Below are 21205 nucleotides of genomic sequence, written 5' to 3'. Positions count from 1 at the left end.
TCAATCTGTCAGGCATTCCAATGGAAGCAAGAGCCTCTCGGTGGATGCTGCAGTGTATCCAAGTGGCATCAGGACAAGTGCTTGCACATGTGTTACCACTACACTATGTCTCCCTGTCATGGCTTTTGCGTCATCAGTACAGATACCAACACATCTTGACCACCAAAGTCAATTTGATGTCACAAAGCTGTCTAGTACTTTAAAACTATTCTCTCATGTTGTCCTGGTTTCCAGTGGTTTGCAGAAGAGGATGTCTTCCTTAATTGACTCCCCATAAACGTAATGGACATAAACCAGGAGCTGTGCCAGGCCCGCTACGTCTGTTGTCTCATCCAGCTGTAATGTATATAATTCACTGGCTTATATGCGAAGCAGTAATTGTTTCAAAACATCTCCTGCCATATCACTGATGCGTTGTAAAACAGTGTTGTTTGATGAAGATATTGTCTGTATAGTTTTTTTGGCCTTTTCCCCCCAGCATTGTCCCAGCCATATCCGCGGAAGCAGAAAGAATGAAGTCCTCCCCAATAGTATGGGGTTTGCTTGTCCTAGCCACTCGGTAGCTCACCATATAAGACGCTTCTAGTCCCTTCTTAATAATTGTATCTGTTGCTTTTATACATGTCTTACTACCCGAAAGTGGTCTTTATTCTCACACAAAAACCCTCCTGTGGCTTATTTTTCAAATTGTCATGTTTCGTTTTCTAAATGTCTGAGCAAGAGTGAAGGTTTCCCGTGAGAGATGAACAGTTAATGTTATTGGATGTTAATTATTTGACTAGGCTACCTGCATTTGACATTGTGTTGTTATTTCGCTGAACACTAGATGGAATAATTGTATTTTTGGCAGTGAAACGAGGCTACTCAGGTGAGAGAAAACCCTCATCCAAATGTAACGCCCCGTTTGAAAATATAAACGTACTGTTTGACGATGTGAAGAGAATTATTAAAAAATATATATTTGTAATGTTTTTTTATTTAAAATGTGAATCACATTTTTATTTTGGCTTACCCCGACGGCATTGCATGGCCCACATCAACACCATTATCCTATAAACCCTAGATCCACTCCAATTCGTATACCACCCCAACAGATCCATAGATGATGCAATCTCTATCGCACTCCACACTGCCCTTTCCCACCTGGACAAAAGGTACACCTATGTGAGAATGCTGTTCTTTGACTACAGCTCAGCGTTCAGGGCCACCCCCAGGTGGTAAGCGTAGGCAACAGGCAGACATAGTGTAGTGTCTGCCATGCTGATCCTCAACACTGGGGCCCCTCAGGGGTGCTTGCTCTGTCTCCTCCTGTACTCCCTCATCACCCACAACTGCGTAGCCAAACACGACTCCAAAACCATCATTAAGTTTGCTGATGACACAACAATGGCCTGATTACTGAAAACGATGAGACAGCGTCAGAGACCTGGCTGTGTGGTGCCAGGACAACAACCTCTCCCTCAATGTGTGCAAGACAAAGGAGCTGATCGTGGAAAGGGAAAAGGCAGGCCAAACAGGCCCCCATTAACATCGACAGGGCTGTAGTGGAGCGGGTCGAGAGTTTCAAGTTCCTTGGTGTCCACATCACAACAAATAATCATGGTCCGAACACACCAAGACAGTCGTGAAGAGGGCCCGACAACACCTTTTCCCCCTCAGGAGATTGTGAAAATGCTGCCCCCTATCCTGAAGAAGTTTTAAACCACTCCACACATTTCTTGTTAACAACCTATAGTTTTGGAATGTCGATAGGACATCTACCTTGTGCATGACACAAGTCATTCGTCCAACAATCTTTTCCAGGTCATATTATTTCACTTATAAGTCACTGTTTCACTATTCCAGTGTGTCAGGTGTTTACATACACTAATTTGACTGTGCCTTTAAACAGCTTGGAAAATTCCAGAAAATGATGTCATGGCTTTAGAAGCTTCTGATAGGCTAATTGACATTATTTGAGTCAATTGGAGGTGTACCAGTGGATGTAGTCCTACCTTCAAACCTACCTTCAGACTCAATCGAGCTATAATGCAGATCTAATGCGGATCAGATTGAATTTCGGCCTAAAACAATAAAGCAAGGAAAAATGGACCAATATAAATGGACCACCCCTCAACTTCAATTTACTGCAATTGTACATAAGATTCAAAATATTTAAGAGGTCCATGTCAATCTTAACAATCATTTTTTATTATTATTACTATGATTTTATACAGAATTAAAGTAGTACATATATGATCCAGGGGCTTACCATTATATAATACTAATACATACATGATCTTGGGATTTACCATTATCTAATACATACATGATAGTGTGGATTAACATTATCTAATACATTGTGTAATGATCACATTTTTCAGAAATAAAAGATAATCCGATGGTGAAACACATGGGTTATTACTGCAATGGTGTTCAATTGCACTTATTACAGGTTATATGGAAACATTTCAGAATTTAGGTAACATGCTGAAAATCGAATTGCAGTTTCTATTTAAGTGTGTAAGCCCAATGCTAGTAAACGTTTCTCAACACAGTCATCAATTATCAGAACTTAAAATGTATTCCCTTACTTCACAAACAGAAGTATACAAACTGACAGAGGAGGTTATTTAAGCAATAATGCATGAGAACCAGTGGATTATTGTGAATAAACCATGGCTAAGGTTGGCTTGCTACCCAAACTCCTTGCTCTGGCCGAACGCTATGCCACACCCACGGACAATATGTTTCTTCTCTGCAATGAGGCTAGATCTGAGTACCTCCCTGACGATTTCTAGAACGCAAACACATTCTAACCGTTCTGATTGGTCCCAGAAACTGATGGGTTGGGCCAGAGCCAGAACACTTGGGTAAAGCAGCATTTGATACTCTGATTGGTTAGAGATGATCCAATCAGTGATGGTATTGTTTTGTACAACACTCCTCATTTTGACGGCTCTACTATTGCAACATTGTTGCACAGATTGGAGAGGCAGACAGCAAGGCTTATACAAACCCCCGCTTTTGAAAATCAAATGAAAGGCTAGAAGTCATAGGAAATGTTTATTAGTGGAGATAAAGTTTATGAATTGCCTGACTGGACTGTGGGACAGTGGTTGCACAGTGATAATTAAAATGCTTAATAATTAAAGTGGATAATCCGTGAATAACGCATATCAACCAATCAGCATCCAATATCCAAATTACCCATTTTATAGCATATATTTTCATTGGCATCAGCCAACATTTTACAAATGTTCCATCCAGAGAATACATTTATTTTTTTCCGGACAACACGGTATTTCCTACCAAAACCCGAAGGGTCATTCAAAAGAATTATAACGCGTATAAATAGGCCTGTGTCTGGATTTGATTAGAGCTTTGATCAAAAAGCCGGATGCTACCTGAGGCTGATCAGCCATACATGAAATACATTTTATGAGCCTTACAATAAAGACATTTAATGAGCCCAAGCCCAAAAGATTGTGGCGTTATCCAATACATGATCTATATATGATCTAGGCTACTGCACATTGCACACAACAGAACAATTTAAAAGCCCATAGGTGTAACTAGCTACATGCTCACTTGGGTAAATACAAGAAACTAACTCCAGTAGGCTAATGTTTTTGAGTGTGAACTGTATTAATGTACTGCAGTGGTGGAAAAAGTACCCAATTGTCATACTAGAGAAAAAGTAAAGATACCTTAATAGTAAATGACTCAAGTGAAAGTCACCCAGTAAAATACAACGTGATTAAAGAGTCTAAGAGTATTTGGTTTTAAATATACTTAAGTATCAAAAGTAATTGCACTTAACCCTTGTGTGGTGTTTGGGTCTGAGGGACCCATTTTCCTGTTTACAAACAGAAAAATTATACAATTAATTATTTGTTCAACTTGAGACTCATTGGCCTTGACTCATTTTCTGTGAAGAACATGCAATATAACACATTTTAATTGAGTACACACTGTGCACCTCCCTACACCTTTTTATTACACATGTGGTGTTCGTGTCCAAGGGTAATAAAAGTGTGGAAAAGTCTGTGTACATCTGAAAACAAGTAAAAACGTGTGCCTTCACTCTGTCTTCCTCCTCCCTGGGCCTTCTGTTTCAACATGCACCAATAACCTGCCTGTCTCCTGCTTTTCTCACACTCTTTACCCTTTGTAGTCTGTGAAACTACACAATGTCTTGCGCGATGAGGCACAATGTTATTTCGATACATTGTTAAAAAACATTTAAAAAATAGCTTTGCATGTGTGGCTCCTAACCACAATCAATCAATTTGGCAAAAATAATCTCTGCTCAGAGGGCCTTAGAAAGAGAGAGAAGCTAGTGGAAAGAGCATCTTCCACTTTGGAAGATGAAGAATTTTCCCGAATATGGGGTTCAGGAGGACAAGATTGACCCTTAGCCAGCCCCAGGACCAGTCCATCAGCAACCAGCTCATCAGCAGCCTGCAGGAGGAGAAATATGGATGTCCAGAAATTGTGATATTGAATAGTCTTCTTGCCCATGGAATGAGCCACCCGACATGCCTGCCAATGTGATGAGAATGATACCAGGGCCGACGCTGATGGCGGTTACTTATGCGCAGGATATAAGTCTAATTTTGAACTGTTCATCCCAGACACCATCCAGAAAATCTGGACTGCACTAATTTGGAGGGAAGGTGTGTTTTTGGAGAGAGATGGAAGGAGATTGACCAAACTCGTTTAAATGCATACTGTGGGATTCTTAACCTTGCTGGTGTGTTCAGATCCAATGGGGAATCCACAGATTCCTGTGGGATGCAGAAACTGGCAGAGAACTTTTCAGTGCAACAATGTCTCTGGAAAACCTCCACATTATTTCCAGGATGATCTACTTCGATAACCGAGACACCAGACCCGCTCGGCGGCAGAGAGACAAGCTAGCTGCAATCAGGTCAGTGTGGGACAAGTTCGTGGACCAGCCTCCCCTGTTTTACCACCCTGGGCTCAATGTTGGCCCTTCAGGCAGTATATACCGTCTAAACCCACAAATATGGAATCAAGATCTGGGTTGCCTGTGATGCTGCTTCATCAGCTCGGATCTTGCAAGTGTATACAGGGAAGCCAGAAGGAGGAGCCCCTGAGAAAAACCAAGGGATGCGGGTTGTCCTCGACATGAGACAGGGACTCCATGGCCACAACATCACATGAAATAACTTTTACTTCACACAACCGGGGCAGGAGCTCCTCAAGAGGAAGCTGATGATGGTAGGAACAGTATAAAAGAAACAAGCCAGAGTTCCCACTTCAGCTGCTGAATACACAGAACAGGCCTATCAATTCCTCTAAGTTTGTGTCCACGACCAACACGTCCCATGTGTCCCACGTGCCAAAGAAAGGCAAAAATGTGGTCCTGATGAGGACGCTGCATAGGGATGGGAGAATCTGTGACCAGGAACATTAAAAAACAGAAATCATAATTGATTTCAATGCTACAAATGGAGGGGAGGACAACTTATACAAGCTGGTGACTGGCTACAGCTGCAAAAGAAGAACCCTACGCTGGCCACTTGTCATATTCTTCAACATCTTGGACATCTCACACTACAACGCGTTTGTCAACGCGTTGAGCCCAGATTTTAACAGAGGGAAGCTCCGGTGGAGACGGCTCTTTCTCGAGGAGCTGGGCAAGGCATCGGTAAGACCAGAAATCCAGAGGAGGCAACATATCCCAAGGATCCCAGCTTCTGCAGCCATCGTGAGGAGGATTCAGGAGGAGGATGCTGGTGCCCAATCCGTCCGACCCACAGAACAAACAACTCCAATACCGGAAGTATGTGTGAGTGATGTTGCATTTGTGTGTGTCTGACTCTCCTACCTTGGCCTGCTGTAACTATATATGTGAGTGAGATGTTAGTAAAATTCCTGAACTAAGTGTTTACATCACTCTAGATTGTAGCCGGAAGCAACAAGAAGAAGAACAAGAACAAGAAGAAGCGCTGCGATGTGTGTGGGCCCAAGAAGGACAGGAAGACACAGTGCACATGCATAAAGTCTAAGAAATACATTTGCAACACACACACAGTAAAACTCTGTCCCTCATGTGGTGTGTGGACCGTCCATAATTTGTGTTCAATGGGGATCATTTGTAATTTCCATAAAATACTGTTTGTTAAATTACTCCTTTCAATTTGTTCAGATCGAAACAATAAACATCAATAGTGATGAAAACCTTGTTTCATTTATATTTGTTCAAGATAAACATGATTCATTCCAACAATGGCTTGATTATAATTGACTGTTGTTTACAAAAATCACATATAAATTGAAAATATTAACCATTGATATTAGTCAACATCACAGTATTAGGTATTTTTACGTAAATTGTTATGGCTGTATTGTTTTAAAAACCCAATAATGTCATGGGTCCATCAGACCTGCGAACATTGGGTGAATAACAAAAACAGGAACTCCACACAAGGGTTAAGTGAAGAGAATGGCTGAAACTGAAAAGCTAAAGCTAGGTAATGACTTCCTTTTCAACGTGGAAAAAAATGGTGGACCAAGACCTGCTAGCTACGTTAGCTAGCTAGCTTGGATTTTCTACAAGGAATCTGCCTCCCGAAAAAAATATTTTTACAGGTGGGTGTGACACTTACTCCCATTGCCTGCTGCACCGCTGCTTGGATTCCACCTGGTGATCTATTCACCGTCTGCCCTGGCCTGTCTCCCCCTGACTGGTACAGTAACCCTCGCCACACTCCCCCCTCTCCCCCCTCTCGCCCAAGCTTTCGCTCACCTCCAGCACACTGACTATTTTTTATTTTATTGTGCTTTATTTTTGGCCACCTATCCTGTTCTAACCACCTCTCGCCAGCTTTGTATTCATCTTACCTGATGAAATTGCTGTACAATATGGTCTTGTTGCCATCTAATAAACATTCAAATGTCATAAATCAACACCCCGAACTCTCCCTATCCTCTGCCATGCCCTGATTGTATTACTGCTGATGATATCTGGAAATGTGCATGTACACCCTGGCCCATCTACTGTTGCTGGCCCCTATTCTCACTTGTGCTCTGATATCTGATTTACTGATTTCTTCTCTCATAAAAGCCTGGGTTTTCTGCACGTTAACACTAGAAGCTTATTACCTAAAATGGATCAATTGAAAGTGTGGGTTCACAGCTCCAATTCAGATGTGTTGGTCATTACTGAGACATAGTTAAAAAATAGTGTTTTGAACACTGACGTTAATCGTTCTGGTTATAATCTTTTTCGGCAAGACAGATCTTCCAAAGGTGGTAGAGTGGCAATCATTACCAAGGAACACCTTCAGTGCTCGGTCGTCTCCAGCAAGTCTGTCCCCCCAAAATTTGACTAGCTGGTTTTAAGCATTAACCTTTCAAGTAGCTCTTTGTTGACTTTTGCTGGAAGTTATTGTTCACCATCAGCACAGGCCTGTATCCTAAATGCCCTAACCTCTCTCATGGCCCCTTACACGAACACTGAATTTGTTCTGCTAGGTGACCTAAACCGGGACATGCTTAAACCACCTGAACAAGTCCTAAAGCAATGGGACTCCCTAAATCTTTCTCAGATTATTACCAATCCCACAAGGTATGACTCCAAACACCAAGAAAATGTTACTCTCCTTGATGTTATCCTCACAAATAATCATATCAGTCTTGACATATCAGTCTTGACATATCAGTCTTGTTTTTCTGTAATAACTTTAGTGATCACTGTTTTACTGCCTGTGTTTGTAACGGCTGCTCAGTGAAATGGCATGTCCTGATTTGTCATAGAAGCTTGCTAAAAAACTATATTGAGCAAGCCTTCCTTCATGACCTGGCTTTTTTTTCAGTGGTATTGTTAAGAAACACACCCCCATAAAGAAAATGAGAATTAAAAACAAGTTCAGCCCCTAGTTCGACAGTGATCTGGCAGAGTTACTCCACCTCAAGAATGCCATTTGGCGAAAGGCTCGGAACACACACACACTCAGGTTGACTGGCTCTCGTTTAGGCAAATGAGAAATAAGTGCACTCAGGGTATCCGGCAGGTTAGTTACTTTAAGGAGCAATTCTCTCTCTGTGGGTCTATCCCCAAGAAGTTCTGGAAAACGGTTAAAGACCTGGAGAATAAACCCTCCTCACTGAGTCCGAGGTGATAAAGGAGCTCCTTAAACTTGACCCCAAGAAACCATCTGGGTCAGATGGTTTAGACCCTTTCTTATTTAACATTGCTACCCCTTTCATCGCCAAGCCTATCTCTGACCTTTTTAACCTGTTTCTCCTCTCTGGGGAGGTTCGTATTGCTTTGAAGGCAGCCACGGTGTGTCCTTTATTTAAAGGGAGATATCAAGCTGATCCTAACTGTGTTGTAACAACTTGTCAATAATCAACTGACTGGCTTTCTTGACGTCTATAATATTTTCTCCGTGACAGAGAATCCTCTATTTCATGGAAGATCAAAGTTATGTGGTGTGCATGACACAATCCAAACAGTCTTTGAGAGTCAAGTTAACACTGTGTGTAACAGTGGTCACCAACCAGGCGATTGCAATCGACTGGTTGATTTCTAAGGCTTTTCTAGTCGGTCACCAAACGTTTATGTAGGCGGTGTTCCGATTTAAATGTGGAACCATTTCATGTGTCTGAAGGTACAAATCCGCCCTCCTGGCGGGCCGGAGAGCAAATCAAGTGCACTATAGGCCTACCGCTGGCCAATCGGATTGCTCCGATTTCTCTGCAGTAATGTAGCAGGCATTAAAAAAAGCTAGAGCGAAGTTGATACTGTGAGATTTCCAAAATTTTAAAACCATGACTAGAGAGAGACTGTCAATGAATACTGTAAGGAGCTGCTGTTTTTATGAGCGAGTTCATGTTAAAGTTCTTGAGAGAGACGGAGGCTCAACACCTTTCGTTGGCGCTCCCTATTCTGATTTCTAGAAAAACAAGCCTTGATCTGATCGTCCCCGTTTTAGTTTTGCTCCGCTTTTTGGGTTGGTTCCTCTTTACGTTTTCATGTGGATTTTCTTTGTTTTTTGCTTCTTCTTGGGCTAATTTAGTGGGTGCTCATTGTGGGTTTATTTTAGGTCCCAGTAGTCAACTTTCTGTGGACAACCTCATGAGTGTCTTTCCGAACCCTTCCTAAAACCTCACTTGTTTTGTTTGGTTGTTGTCAATGACTTTTTGTAAGTTCCCCTTTCTGTTTGAGCGACCATTTTTGATTTTCTTGCTGGGGAATTTAACACTTGCACTACAAATACTGGAGCTCTAATGAATGAGTAGGGAAGTGTATTGATAAGCTTGTTTTGTTATTATTAGCGGCTTTGGTCTTATTTTAATATCAAGGAACATTTCACTTTCTCTGTTCATAGGAGTAACAACATACATTTTTGCATGACGCAGGAATAATGCAGTGTGACTCGAGTTTTGCCATCAGCTGGAAGACAGTGTTCCATTTTGGTCAGTGGAAGAAAGGGAGAGCGAAGGGACGTTGAGAGGTGGACCCTCAGTCTGCAGCTCTCCCTCCGCTGAGATTGACCATCAGATGCAGGCACCAATAGCCCAGTAAAATAAAAATATTTATTACCTGGTGTGATCATGGAGCCTACCTCAAATATTGACATTGTTTTTTTAAATGGTCTGAACAACAATTAATTGGCAAGGCAATTCAAGCAAAGCCAATATGCAGTGATAATGTATTGGCCCTATAGCCTACTACACAAACCTTACTGCGACAGTACTGTTTTTAATAGGTTAATGTTGCATAGGCTTACGTTTTTTAAGCTATGTTGAAAATAATCCAAGCAGTAGATCTGTGCTTGCATTTTGACTCAAAGTGATCTTGACTCAAAAGGTTGGTGACCACTGGTATACAATAATTACTGACGAATTCCCTCAAACCTTTTTCCCAATAAAAAGGGAAGTAGGCCGATATTGTCTAACTTTGATAGCGTAAGATTAGGTATCCTATAGTCTAAAACATTTCAGGCAACAAAAAACAAGCATGTTTACATCTCCGCTGTTGAAAATCAAATGATAGGCTAGAAGTAAAGGGAAATAATGTGTAGATGCTTTTTTTTACTGTGATATAAAGTTTATGATGCACAATGATAATCAAAATGGAACTGGCATTTGTCTTGGATTATTGTGAATAACTAACTCTTATCAACCAATCAGCATCCAGTATCCAAATTACCCGTTTTATAACACAATTTCATTGGCATCATGGCATGAGAGACATATTGAAATCCTTTTCTTCATTTGGTAGGGATAAAACAAGAGAATATCAGAAGTAAAATTAATATAGTATGCTGCATGGCATGTAGGGAGTACACTCAAAACAAATAACTATGGGTGTTATGTTTGTATTTAATCTGTTTGTATTTAATCTATTGATCTCCAAAAATACATCCTCTGTGCACTTGGGGTGATGACACCTTGTATTGCTTTGGCTCATGGGGCCCAACTCCATTGAACAATGTCATGAGACTCTTTCAGTCACATGGAAAGACTTCCTTTAGTTTAATGTTGACTTGCACTGTTGCGCTGATGGCTACTAGGTCAAAAGTTGGAGGATTGTTTGGTCCATTCTATTTCATGGAAGATCAAAGATGTGTGTGTGGTGTGCATGGAACTGTCCAAACAGTCTTTGAGAGTCAAGTTAACGCTGTGTGTAACAGATAAATTCACTCAATCCTTTTTGACAGCAAAAGGGAAGCATGCCGATATTGTGTAATTTGGAGAGCATATGATTCTCTGTTAAATCTTTCAAGCAATATAAACTTAATTTGTATAAAAATAGGTACCTTTAGACATTTTTTTTATATTTATATACAAAAAATGGAAAACTTTCACAAGAGGTAAATAGTTGCCAAATTTCCATGTCTTCTCTTGTTTGATGAATTACGTGGTTGTTGATCTCTTACTGGCAGGTTAAACCAATCCTACAGAGAGAGAGAGAGAGAGAGAGAGAGAGAGAGAGAGTGAGAGATGTTACTCAGAGTAAAAGTAAATTAGTTTAAATATAAACATTCAAGTAGAAATACAATTACTGAAAAACACTCAAAAGTACAAGTTCTCGGAAAAGCTACTCAATTACAGCAACGAGAGTAGTTGTAATGAGTTACTTTACACCTCCGGTTATGTGACCTGACCTAGATTTTAACCTTTTATTATAAGCATTGTGTAGGAAAGAGAATTACACCAAAAATGACATTAATTGTCTGGGGTTGATGCTTGACCAATTGACGCAAAGAAAAGGGATAGTTGGCTGACAAAGCTTTAAATAAAAGTTAGAATCTAGGTCATGTGACATCATTGTCCTAAACACAGGTCCCTAGGAATAGTATTACACTGTTTCTCTCCGATCTCAATAGGGATCCAGTCTATCCCAAATATGGGGCCGCAATCCCAGATACCCTTTTTGAGTAATTGAGACACATGAATACCATTTGAAATAAAAGACTCAAAACAAAACCAGACTCTGGCCATTTTAAGAGCTTGAAGCGGAATAAGGGTTCAAGATGTTATTTCCACATATTTTCACATTTGTGAATTTTCGTCAGAAATAATTGCCTATGTGTACGTACCCCCATGTGTGTGTAAAATATAACTGTTCTCATTTTTTTTATTCATAGATTTTGTATCCTGTATATTTGACGGTGATAGCGGTGGTCTAACCTATCTATCTTAAGATCATTGCACTTACTGTAGTCACTCTGGATAACAGCATCTGCTAAATTTCTGCATTTCTATCCAAATTTACTTATTGACATTGCCTTGTTCCGTTCAAAGTTCTCTATGATTATAGTACTCTAAATACCCCAATTCATGTTGTTGAGTTCAAAAGAATACAACATAAACATTTCTAGCACCATTAAAACCAATATGGGTTCAGAACTTATCGTCCCAAACTCTCAAAATGTAAAATGTAAATGTTTTACATACAGATCTCATATTTCTCTATTGAATCTTTTTTTCCACCCTTTTTAAGTATCATTTGTGGATGTATCAAAAAATATATATTTAGTTAATTTTGATGGATAGCATTTAGCAAAAAACATTATTTGTCTCTTTGAAATGAAACCATCAAACAATAGAACCTAATTTACCGATGTCTATGAAAATGGATATTTATTTATTTATTTTGGATTTTTCCTTTATTTAACCAGGCAAGTCAGTTAAGAACACATTCTTATTTTCAATGACGGCCTGGGAACAGTGGGTTAACTGCCTGTTCAGGCATATATAGCGTTTTGGAGTGAAACTCTTCATATCTTCTCTAATGACATCCAAAAATCATTTTGCATTTCACTCTCACTGAAGAAGTGGGAAGGAAGGGTAGTGGCTCTTACCAGCTCTCTCAATCCTTGGCTTTACAATATTGTAGCTCAATGTCCTCAATGCTGCTGCATGCCCTGTGGAACATGTTACACGGGTTAGGTTTCAGTGCAGACTAGACAATGGCATTGTGAGGGTGAGGTATCATATTCATTATGTAAAAATAAGTTGCAACAAAACAGACCATTTCTGCAGTTTTATCCTAATCAATTATCTGAAACAATACATTCATTGATCTGGACATAGGGATGGACACCAGGATCACTAGGATAACACTGAACATACCAATAAATGCTGCTGTCTAACATTTATATAGCCTATAATGTAGGTTTCCAGATATCTTTACAGGAAAAATCGATATGAGTTGGAGTTCATTATAAGTTGCAAATGATCTCGAGCCAAAACAATGAGTCCATCACCTGACAATTTCTGTAGCTGTAGCACACCAATGCCATAATGTCTGTGCTGTGGTTGTCGTTGCTTAGCAATAGTGCCACGCTGATTAGTGTAAATAGCCTTCAAAGGACTCCACTGTTCATTATGTTTTCTATTTTTACATGACATTTAAGGATATAATTAAATAAATGTACCTCTGGTTTTCAATTATGCTGGTACTGTGGATAAGGGCTTGGAGTCTCTGGAAGAAAAAAAATGTAATTCAATTTTCATTTAGGAATCAGAGAGGGAAGAGTTAGCATAGTTTTTCCCCACTGTTAGAGGTAGATGTAAACTACCACTGAACAAAAATATAAACGCAACATGTAAATTGTTGGTCCCATGATCATGAGCTGAAATAAAAGATCCCAGAAATGTTCCATATGCACAAAAAGCTTATTTCTCTCACATTTTGTGGCACAAATTTGTTTATATCCCTGTTATTGAGCATTTCTCCTTTGCGAAGATAATCCATCCACCTGATAGGTGTGGCATATCAAGAATATGATTCTGCACCTTGTGCTGGGGACAAAAAAAGGCCACTCTAAATTGTGCAGTTTTGTCACACAACACAATGCAACAGATGTCTCAAGTTTTGAGGGAGCGTGCAATTGGCAAGCTGACTGCTGGAATGTCCGCTAGAGCTGTTGCCAGATAATTGAATGTTAATTTCTCTACCATAAGCTGCCTCCAACGCCGTTTTAGAGATTTTGGCAGTACGTACAACCAGCCTCACAATTGCAGACCAGGTGTATGGTGAAGTGTGGGCGATTGGTTTGCTGATGTCAACATGGTAAACAGAGAGCCCCATGGTGGCAGTGGGGTTATGGTATGAGCAGGCATAAGGTACGGACAACAAACACAATTGTATGTTATCAATGGCAGGGAATTCTTTGAAGACAGTACAATACCAAAAAAATACTGTCTGACATAGCATTACAGAATGAAGTGCTACTGAAATCACTTCAGCCTGTTTTCAGTGTTTCATTAACTTTGCATTAAGCACTAACCCAGCAAAGATGTTCAGATTAACACAATGCAGACTAAAATATTGGCCTCAAGTAGGCTGCCCACATTGGGCCCATGTGCCTTTCCTCATCAACTCATTGCCCCAGTGTGTCCCAGTGTGGATAGCCCATATCCTTTGAGGGCAGCCCTCACTTTGCTTGAAATAATCAACTCTTTTGCCAGCACACAATGCCCACATTGGCACAATGTTGGCACAATGTGGGCCCAATGAGGGTTAAAACATTAGACCCATGTAAACTGCCCAGATTTTGCCAATGCACCTTTGCTCATCGGCTCCACATTGCCCTCACTTTGCCTGAAATAAGCCCACCCTTAAGAAGCAGGATGTACTGGTCCTGGGCTGGCGTGGTTACACGTGGTCTGCGGTTGTGAGGTCGATTGGATGTACTGCCAACGACGTTGGGGTAATGGTATGAGTAGGCATTAACTATGGACAATGAACACAATTACATTTTATCGATGCCAAATTTGTATGCACAAAGATAGCGTGATGAGATCCTGAGGCCCATTGTCTTGCCATTCATCCGCCGACAACACCTCGTGTTTCTGCATGGTAATGCATGGCCCCATGTTGCAAATGTCTGAACACAATTCCTGGAAGCTGAAAATTCCTCAGTCCATTCCTCAGTCCATACTCACCAGACACGTCACCCATTGAGCATGTTTGGGATGCTCTGGATTGACGTGTACGACAGTGTTCCAGTTCCCGCCAATATCCAGCAATTTCGCACAGCTATTGAAGAGGAGTGGGACAACATTCCACAGGCCACAATCAACTTTATGTGAAGGATATGTGTCGCGTTGCATGATGCCAATGGTGGTCACACCAGATACTGAATGGTTTTCTTATCTACGCCCCTACTTTTTTAAAAGTATCTGTGACCAACAAATGCATATCTTGTTCAGTGTGTGATCCATCTTACCTTCTTCTCACTGAGACAGAATAGGGTAATGATCAGGATTGGTCCGCTGCACACTGCTGCAATGATAAAGGCTGTCTGGTAGGAGATGCTTAGATCGGAATGACCAGTTTTCCCGTGCCGGAATTCCTTCACTGAGCCTTCACTGGACCTTTCTGAAATAGGAGCATCGTCTGCAGCTGTCCTCTCTGACAGGATATCTGAGGGAGAATGAGGAAGAGCATGAGCCATTGTTTGGAGACTGAATCTTTATTCAAAGCTCAAGGGCATTTATTTGATGGTACAAAGTACAGTGGGGAACCATGAGTGCCATCTAGGCATTTATTCAATTCAATCTAAAATGTTGTCATTTATATATCATCTTTACGATGCTTTTGATGATCTTCTGATGTCATCTCTTCAGTTTGTGTTGGAAAGAGAAGGGTTAATACTGAAGAGAAAAAATATCCAATCACGATTTTCTACCAATCACGGTCTCTGCGTAGAAATATATAGCTAGCTCAGCTAGCCATTGGCTAGGCCTTCAGAAGCTGGACAGAAGGCCTTTGCGAGCGAAACTAACCAAAGGGCGGGGTTTGGGCTTTGAGAAGTCAATGAAGGATGTGAAGAATTATTCCTTAGCTTTACATTTTATCAATCTAAAGGCACAACCTAGATTCGAGCCAATGTCTTAAGTAGTTAAACATTAAACACTCCAACCTCACGAAAGCAACAAACTGACACGTTTTCATTTTCATGCAAAACAACTTGACATCGAAGGAGTGCCGTTGCACATGGCAGTTTGGCGAGAGACGACCTTAGTAGAAGTGTTTCTAGTACGCATGAGCTTTGCTAGCCAACATCGCCATAACATTGTCTACAAGTGTGATCGGAGATTCTATTGTAGAAGCAGTTTTAGCTTCATACTGTACTGTCTTTGATTCAACTGTATTAGAGGTGAATCTTGGGGTGACAGTGGAGTGAACCAATGACATTTTGACTTGCAATGGGAGGGACAGTTTAAAAAAAGAGATGTGTCTAGGCCTTGTTAAAGGCTTAGACAGGTCACTACTGAGAGCGCAAGAAAAAACAATCAGTGGTGCAAGCAGTAGTTTTCTCATGCTAATACTAGTAACGTTAGTTAGCTTGTGTTGTAGTAGAGTGACAATGGCGACAGCAGCTGCTATCAACTTCAAGGTGGATGTTACTCATTTGCTAGCAACACCCTTTTCAAAATTAACTTTCGCACTCTTTCAAACTTAATTTGCAAATGATCTTCATCTAGTGAGTGGCACAGTTGTTGTTTTTTTGCAACTCACTTGTTATTAGTTGTCTCTTTGAAAGCAATGAAAAACTGCTGAACATGAACTTCCGAGCACTGGTTAGGGAGTGAACGATACATGGAGAAAATCGGACGTGAAATGAAAATGGATGGCCCTCCCTGAATGCTTGAAAAAGAACTAGTGACCCCTATACCCAAAATAATAATGAAAACAATGTGGATAGCAGAGAACATGTCTACCGTTTACCCTCACTTCCTGAACAGACCAGAGCCTTAGATATGCAGTTTTAGAAACTGTTCTTCGTCCTCTAAGCATTTTATGGCAACACAGGAATGTTGACGTGCACAGGGCTACAGGCCAGAAGATTGTGTATTCGCAGACCACCGTGAACAAGATTAGGGGTGGAAAGATCTCCTTTATAGTAAAAGCATTGCATGACTCTATCATCGTATTTGCAGGTCTGAGAAAAGAAATGCCTTTTATAAAAATGTCATGCAGTTCTATGTAATTTTACATATCAGCTGACACACAAATTACAAAAATGACAGGCTAAGTATGGACAGAGATAGGCCTGTGTGTTCCTCTTATCTTATTTCTCCAATGCCAAATCAGTGTGTCTTGTTTACAACGAATCTGCCCCCGTTTACAAATAATTATATCTGAGACGTTATTAGGAATACAAGCATGGTACTTTCAAAAGTTAGGCCTGCTTTCCACCCCAGACAGAGTAGGTTCAAGTTTCAGCACCATAATGTAAGAATCTGGCTTATTGTGAGGTCAATAAATCTGAATGACACATAATGGGCAATAAATGCTGTATTTTGTTTTTCATCACATCAATTACAGTAGTAGCAAGCTATCAAAGTTGACCTCTAGTCTTCCTTATCTTCGCGCTCTCCGTCTCAAACTGAACAGAACATGGGCTACAGGCTAGTCCGCCCACAAGATGGTGCGTTTTTGGATAAGGCCTATTTTCTGAAGAAACCTTTGACTTTCCTCCTGAACTGCCACTGTAGCCTTAAACAGCACAGCCATTGGTTAAGCAACACACAAACGTTGTTGATCAGCAAGAGCAGAGCAGGCCGGGGCTCAGGTTTGGAATATCCATTGCAGTGTGTAATGCAGACTAATTATATTGACACCATTCCAGCAGCTATTTAGAAATATAAACGTATTCTGTGTTTATCCAAGCAGGCACTTCCTAAAGGCTGTGGATAATTTGGTTGAGACCACAATATTGAAATTGATATTGCGCTCCCAGTGGAGAATCAGAGATGAGGTATACTTCCGGGTTGGAGCGAGCAGTCGCATACGCACTTCGGTCTGCAGGTAGTATAACTTTTCATTACATTTCATTACATTTCATTATAGTACAACGGTTTGATTTGTCTAATCTTAGCAATTTCTTCTTAGCTAGCTACATAGCCGTCTTTGTATCAAAGATAATTGCGTAATTATCGTATTTCGTCGTCCTAACGTAGCCTACACTGCTATCTGCCCAGCAGCTAGCCAGCTAGCTAACGTCCACCGTCTACCGTATAGCAGCACTGTAGTAACTATTACCCTCAACTGAACGACTTGATTAGTGTAGTGTTAGCTAGCTACATAGTTGTCTTTGCTGTCTTCGTATCCAAGATAATTGTGTAGTTTAGAGTGTGTAGTTTTAGAGTAATTATCTTAATTTACCGAGGTTAGCTAGCCAGCTATTTGTCGTCCTTAACGTAGGAGACACTGCTAGCTAGCCAACAGCTAGCCAACGTCTACCGAATAGAACTTAACAACCCGGTCGCATTCCGCCTCGCTCCACAGGTAGTACCACATTTTCATTTCATTTCATTACAGTACAACGGTTTGATTTGTTTGATCGTAGCTAGCTACATAGCTAGCTACATAGCCGTCTCTGTATCAAAGATAATTGTGTAGTCTAGAGCGATTTTCTAGGTTACCTAGCCAGCTATTGTCGTTCTTTTAACGCAACGTAACGTAATCAACACTGCTAGCTAGCCAGCTAGCCCCCGAATCAACAACGCAGCCACTGCCAGCTAGCCTACAAAGTCAACAACGCAGCCAATGCCAGCTAGCCTACTTCAGCAGTACTGTATCATTTTTAATCATTTTAGTCAATAAGATTCTTGCTACGTAAGCTCAACTTTCTGAACATTCGAGACGTGTAGTCCACTTGTCATTCCAATCTCCTTTGCATTAGCGTAGCCTCTTCTGTAGCCTGTCAACTATGTGTCTGTCTATCCCTGTTCTCTCCTCTCTGCACAGACCATACAAACGCTCCACACCGCGTGGCCGCGGCCACCCTAATCTGGTGGTCCCAGCGCGCACGACCCACGTGGAGTTCCAGGTCTCCGGTAGCCTCTGGAACTGCCGATCTGCGGCCAACAAGGCAGAGTTCATCTCAGCCTATGCCTCCCTCCAGTCCCTCGACTTCTTGGCACTGACGGAAACATGGATCACCACAGATAACACTGCTACTCCTACTGCTCTCTCTTCGTCCGCCCACGTGTTCTCGCACACCCCGAGAGCTTCTGGTCAGCGGGGTGGTGGCACCGGGATCCTCATCTCTCCCAAGTGGTCATTCTCTCTTTCTCCCCTTACCCATCTGTCTATCGCCTCCTTTGAATTCCATGCTGTCACAGTTACCAGCCCTTTCAAGCTTAACAGGTTCCCTCGGAGAGTTCATCAATGAGCTTGATGCCTTGATAAGCTCCTTTCCTGAGGACGGCTCACCTCTCACAGTTCTGGGCGACTTTAACCTCCCCACGTCTACCTTTGACTCATTCCTCTCTGCCTCCTTCTTTCCACTCCTCTCCTCTTTTGACCTCTCCCTCTCACCTTCCCCCCCCTACTCACAAGGCAGGCAATACGCTCGACCTCATCTTTACTAGATGCTGTTCTTCCACTAACCTCATTGCAACTCCCCTCCAAGTCTCCGACCACTACCTTGTATCCTTTTCCCTCTCGCTCTCATCCAACACTTCCCACACTGCCCCTACTCGGATGGTATCGCGCCGTCCCAACCTTCGCTCTCTCTCCCCCGCTACTCTCTCCTCTTCCATCCTATCATCTCTTCCCTCTGCTCAAACCTTCTCCAACCTATCTCCTGATTCTGCCTCCTCAACCCTCCTCTCCTCCCTTTCTGCATCCTTTGACTCTCTATGTCCCCTATCCTCCAGGCCGGCTCGGTCCTCCCCTCCCGCTCCGTGGCTCGACGACTCATTGCGAGCTCACAGAACAGGGCTCCGGGCAGCCGAGCGGAAATGGAGGAAAACTCGCCTCCCTGCGGACCTGGCATCCTTTCACTCCCTCCTCTCTACATTTTCCTCTTCTGTCGCTGCTGCTAAAGCCACTTTCTACCACTCTAAATTCCAAGCATCTGCCTCTAACCCTAGGAAGCTCTTTGCCACCTTCTCCTCCCTCCTGAATCCTCCCCCTCCTCCTCTCTGCAGATGACTTCGTCAACCATTTTGAAAAGAAGGTCGACGACATCCGATCCTCGTTTGCTAAGTCAAACGACACCGCTGGTTCTGCTCACACTGCCCTACCCTGTGCTCTGACCTCTTTCTCCCCTCTCTCTCCAGATGAAATCTCGCGTCTTGTGACGGCCGGCCGCCCAACAACCTGCCCGCGCTGACCCTATCCCCTCCTCTCTTCTCCAGACCATTTCCGGAGACCTTCTCCCTTACCTCACCTCGCTCATCAACTCATCCCTGACCGCTGGCTACGTCCCTTCCGTCTTCAAGAGAGCGAGAGTTGCACCCCTTCTGAAAAAACCTACACTCGATCCCTCCGATGTCAACAACTACAGACCAGTATCCCTTCTTTCTTTTCTCTCCAAAACTCTTGAACGTGCCGTCCTTGGCCAGCTCTCCCGCTATCTCTCTCAGAATGACCTTCTTGATCCAAATCAGTCAGGTTTCAAGACTAGTCATTCAACTGAGACTGCTCTTCTCTGTATCACGGAGGCGCTCCGCACTGCTAAAGCTAACTTTCTCTCCTCTGCTCTCATCCTTCTAGACCTATCGGCTGCCTTCGATACTGTGAACCATCAGATCCTCCTCTCCACCCTCTCCGAGTTGGGCATCTCCGGCGCGGCCCACGCTTGGATTGCGTCCTACCTGACAGGTCGCTCCTACCAGGTGGCGTGGCGAGAATCCGTCTCCTCACCACGTGCTCTCACCACTGGTGTCCCCCAGGGCTCTGTTCTAGGCCCTCTCCTATTCTCGCTATACACCAAGTCACTTGGCTCGCATCCGCTACAAGACCATGGTGCTTGCCTACGGAGCTGTGAGGGGAACGGCACCTCAGTACCTCCAGGCTCTGATCAGGCTCTACACCCAAACAAGGGCACTGCGTTCATCCACCTCTGGCCTGCTCGCCTCCCTACCACTGAGGAAGTACAGTTCCCGCTCAGCCCAGTCAAAACTGTTCGCTGCTCTGGCCCCCCAATGGTGGAACAAACTCCCTCACGACGCCAGGACAGCGGAGTCAATCACCACCTTCCGGAGACACCTGAAACCCCACCTCTTTAAGGAATACCTAGGATAGGATAAAGTAATCCCTCTCACCCCCCTTAAAAGATTTAGATGCACTACTGTTCCACTGGATGTCATAAGGTGAATGCACCAATTTGTAAGTCGCTCTGGATAAGAGCGTCTGCTAAATGACTTAAATGTAAATGTAAATAACCTCACATGGTCTCTCCTATCATTGCTATGCAGACGACACACAATTAATCTTCTCCTTTCCCCCTTCTGATGACCAGGTGGCGAATCGCATCTCTGCATGTCTGACAGACATATCAGTGTGGATGACGGATCACCACCTCAAGCTGAACCTCGGCAAGACGGAGCTGCTCTTCCTCCCGGGGAAGGACTGCCCGTTCCATGATCTCGCCATCACGGTTGACAACTCCACTGTGTCCTCCTCCCAGAGCGCTAAGAACCTTGGCGTGATCCTGGACAACACCCTGTCGTTCTCAACTAACATCAAGGCGGTGGCCTGTTCCTGTAGGTTCATGCTCTACAACATCCGCAGAGTACGACCCTGCCTCACACAGGAAGCGGCGCAGGTCCTAATCCAGGCACTTGTCATCTCCCGTCTGGATTACTGCAACTCGCTGTTGGCTGGGCTCCCTGCCTGTGCCATTAAACCCCTACAACTCATCCAGAACGCCGCAGCCCGTCTGGTGTTCAACCTTCCCAAATTCTCTCATGTCACCCCGCTCCTCCGCTCTCT

At 42.7% G+C, this 21205-nt stretch overlaps 1 protein-coding gene across 1 annotated transcript in view; it reads right to left on the bottom strand.

Moving 5' to 3' along the window:
- Positions 1 to 2168: 2168 nt before the first annotated feature.
- Positions 2169 to 21205, bottom strand: part of LOC115142936 (uncharacterized) — a 61506-nt gene continuing 42469 nt past the window's right edge. Inside the window, exons 8-11 of the mRNA XM_029682813.2 lie at positions 14700 to 14896; positions 12903 to 12949; positions 12327 to 12389; positions 2169 to 10916 (exon numbers count right to left, since the gene is read on the bottom strand). Coding sequence (XP_029538673.1) covers positions 12335 to 12389; positions 12903 to 12949; positions 14700 to 14896 — 299 coding nt within the window. The 3' untranslated portion in view covers positions 2169 to 10916; positions 12327 to 12334. The remainder of the gene's footprint in view (positions 10917 to 12326; positions 12390 to 12902; positions 12950 to 14699; positions 14897 to 21205) is intronic.

Source organism: Oncorhynchus nerka, linkage group LG15, assembly GCF_034236695.1.
Source record: "Oncorhynchus nerka isolate Pitt River linkage group LG15, Oner_Uvic_2.0, whole genome shotgun sequence".
NCBI classification, from domain to species: Eukaryota; Metazoa; Chordata; class Actinopteri; order Salmoniformes; family Salmonidae; genus Oncorhynchus; species Oncorhynchus nerka.
This window is presented reverse-complemented; position numbering and strand designations above follow the sequence as displayed.